At 38.4% G+C, this 2,628-nt stretch overlaps 1 protein-coding gene across 1 annotated transcript; it reads left to right on the forward strand.

Moving 5' to 3' along the window:
* Positions 1 to 1,353: 1,353 nt before the first annotated feature.
* LOC307118417 (trace amine-associated receptor 13c-like) lies at positions 1,354 to 2,421 on the forward strand (the record flags this gene model as incomplete). Its single annotated transcript, XM_079804026.1, has 1 exon — positions 1,354 to 2,421. The coding sequence occupies one exon, from the start codon at positions 1,354 to 1,356 to the stop codon at positions 2,419 to 2,421; it is 1,068 nt and encodes a 355-aa protein (XP_079660152.1).
* Between the last annotated feature and the right edge of the window lie 207 nt (positions 2,422 to 2,628).

Below are 2,628 nucleotides of genomic sequence, written 5' to 3' on the forward strand. Positions count from 1 at the left end.
TTCTTATATAAATCATATACAATATACAATTCACATATATTACATATAAAATAATTTATAATATATAATTCATATATATAAGCTTTGCCCCCGAAAGCTACAATTTATTTTCTACATGGCTTTGTGGGGAGGTATGTCTCTTTAATGAAAAATGCAGACCCAGGTGAGAAATAGCTTGTGAGCGTCTCTTCCACCTGGGGTATTCTCACATACCCACGTGATTTCACACCCATGATAGTCGAAATGTTGACGTCAAGGGCACACAAACCCGTGAAGTAAATGGTTTTCTCCATGACTTTGCCACTGCGTTTGGGGATCTCTCATTCCAGTGCCAGACAAACTGTGCCCTGGCCAACGCGCGAACAACCATCTCCATAAATTCCTTGTCTTGGATTTACTATCATGTGAGGAATGGTCGAAGAAATGCTGGAGAGCGTTTCGGGATCACGCAGGGAAACATGTAGATTTGTTGCTCGTCAACAAACCCATTTGAGAGCCCCGAACACGATTGTGGACTGAAAGTAGCCAAGACAAGCATAAAGCATTCCAATAAAGGCTCGCAATGCTCGCACTCGTCTGACTCAATGCAGCGACTGCATGCTCTTCAACATACACACACAGCAATAATCGTGCGCATCCAGTATTTGAAAGAGAACATGGATACACAGCGTTTTCTCTGCTGACTGGTTTCTAACTGATTAGACTTCTTTAAACTAGCTACTCTTTCCACTAATGTTTCTTTGTAACAGAGATGAGAAAGAGAGAAATCTGCACACTCTGCCAGTTTAAAACTAACTCCTAACAAAGATCTTGAGTTGAGTCTTGAAAGAGAGAGAGAGAGATTTTTAAAAATGTTTCAGAGACTTGTATTCACACACCAACACAGAGTGGTCTGAAAACAAAAAGACCTGATGGCTACAGATGGAGCTTATCTATTTGTAGCCTCGTGTAGCAGGTGCGCCTATGACTTCATCGGCCGAGGCTATAAATACCTCAGGGTCAATTTCATTGACGTGTTACAACAGCTGGCCATGATAAGACGTTTCTATTTGCACAAGCTTATGCAGCATTGAGTGTAGCTTTTGAAAGGGAACACAGAATTTCCCTCATTTCAGGGTTAACACTTTCTGAAACGGGCCCCAGGTCTTCACATCTAAAGCTGTGTTAAAGCTTCACAATCATTTGTGGAACTATATATTCTACCTATTTCTATGTTTAATTCAATGTAATTTAGTAGTTTGAGTTAGCAGTGGCATCTAACATCAACTTTTTTTTACAGTAAAAAAACAACGGCATTATAGAATTTCAGGGTGGGAGGTAGATGGGTTGGTAAGTCTGGTCCCAACACTATAAATGAAAGGACAGAAAGGAGAGCAGAACAAACTCCTAACAGGAGGAGACTCACTCATGGCTTATGAGACAGATGATCAAGAGACTCAATACTGCTTTCCTGCCATCAACTCGTCTTGTATCAAGGGAAAACGCTCCAGACATGAATACAATATCATGTATGTGTTTTTTTCATTGCTGTCAGCATGGACTGTGTTTCTGAACCTGCTGGTGATCATCTCCATCTCTCACTTCAAGAAGCTTCACACTCCAACCAACCTGATTATTCTCTCTCTGGCTGTGGCCGACCTGCTTATGGGACTTATTGTGATACCCATAGAGGCCATCAAATTCACTGAGACGTGTTGGTACTTTGGAGACATATTGTGTGGAGTGTTTATAAATACTCTTGGATCGCTCCTATCAGCATCTCTCAGTAATTTAGTTTTAATTGCTGTTGATCGTTATGTGGCTGTGTGTCACCCTTTACTGTACCCACAGAAAATAACCACAACTAGAACCTTAATAAGCATCTGTCTCTGTTGGTTTTGTTCCTCAGCTTACAACACTGCCATTGTAATAAATAACGGATATTTTTACACTTTTCACACAACAGATGTATGCTATGGAGAGTGCCCTTACATGATGAGTTTTGTGTGGAGAGCCAGTGACATGATCTTGTCCTTTGTGTCTCCTTGTATTGTGATCATAACCTTATATTTGAGGATATTCTGTGTTGCACAACGGCAAGTGAAAAATATTAATTTACTTTTAAACACTGGAAAAGGTATAATGCAGGAAACTTTAAAAATGAAATCTGATAGCAAAGCTGCTTTTACATTAGGAATAATTGTGACATTTCATCTACTTTGCTGGATTCCATTCAACATCCTTTCTTTATCAGGAAGCACAGTCAACACTGCAATCATGTCAAAATTTCTGACATGGACCTTGTATGTTAACTCTGGTCTGAATCCCATTGTCTATGCTTTATTTTACCCCTGGTTTAAAAAGGCAGTTAAATATTTCTTCACTCTTAAAATATGTAAGCCAGCATCTAGTTATGTGGACATTTTTAATGATTACCATTAATAATTCATGTGAATGGCAGTAGGCCTACTGCAGATATTACATGTGACAAATATAAAGGTAACATTTTAATTCCAAATTGACAAATTATGTTTGGAATAACACTGTATGTGCATTTCACATAATTGTTCTGACAAAAGATTTAGAGTTTTTGTTTGTTTACAGTAATATCTATTTAAAATGAATGTTAAACATGATTTGATCTTTCTA

This window comes from Gobio gobio (genome assembly GCF_949357685.1).
Source record: "Gobio gobio genome assembly, chromosome: 22".
Taxonomy (NCBI): domain Eukaryota; kingdom Metazoa; phylum Chordata; class Actinopteri; order Cypriniformes; family Gobionidae; genus Gobio; species Gobio gobio.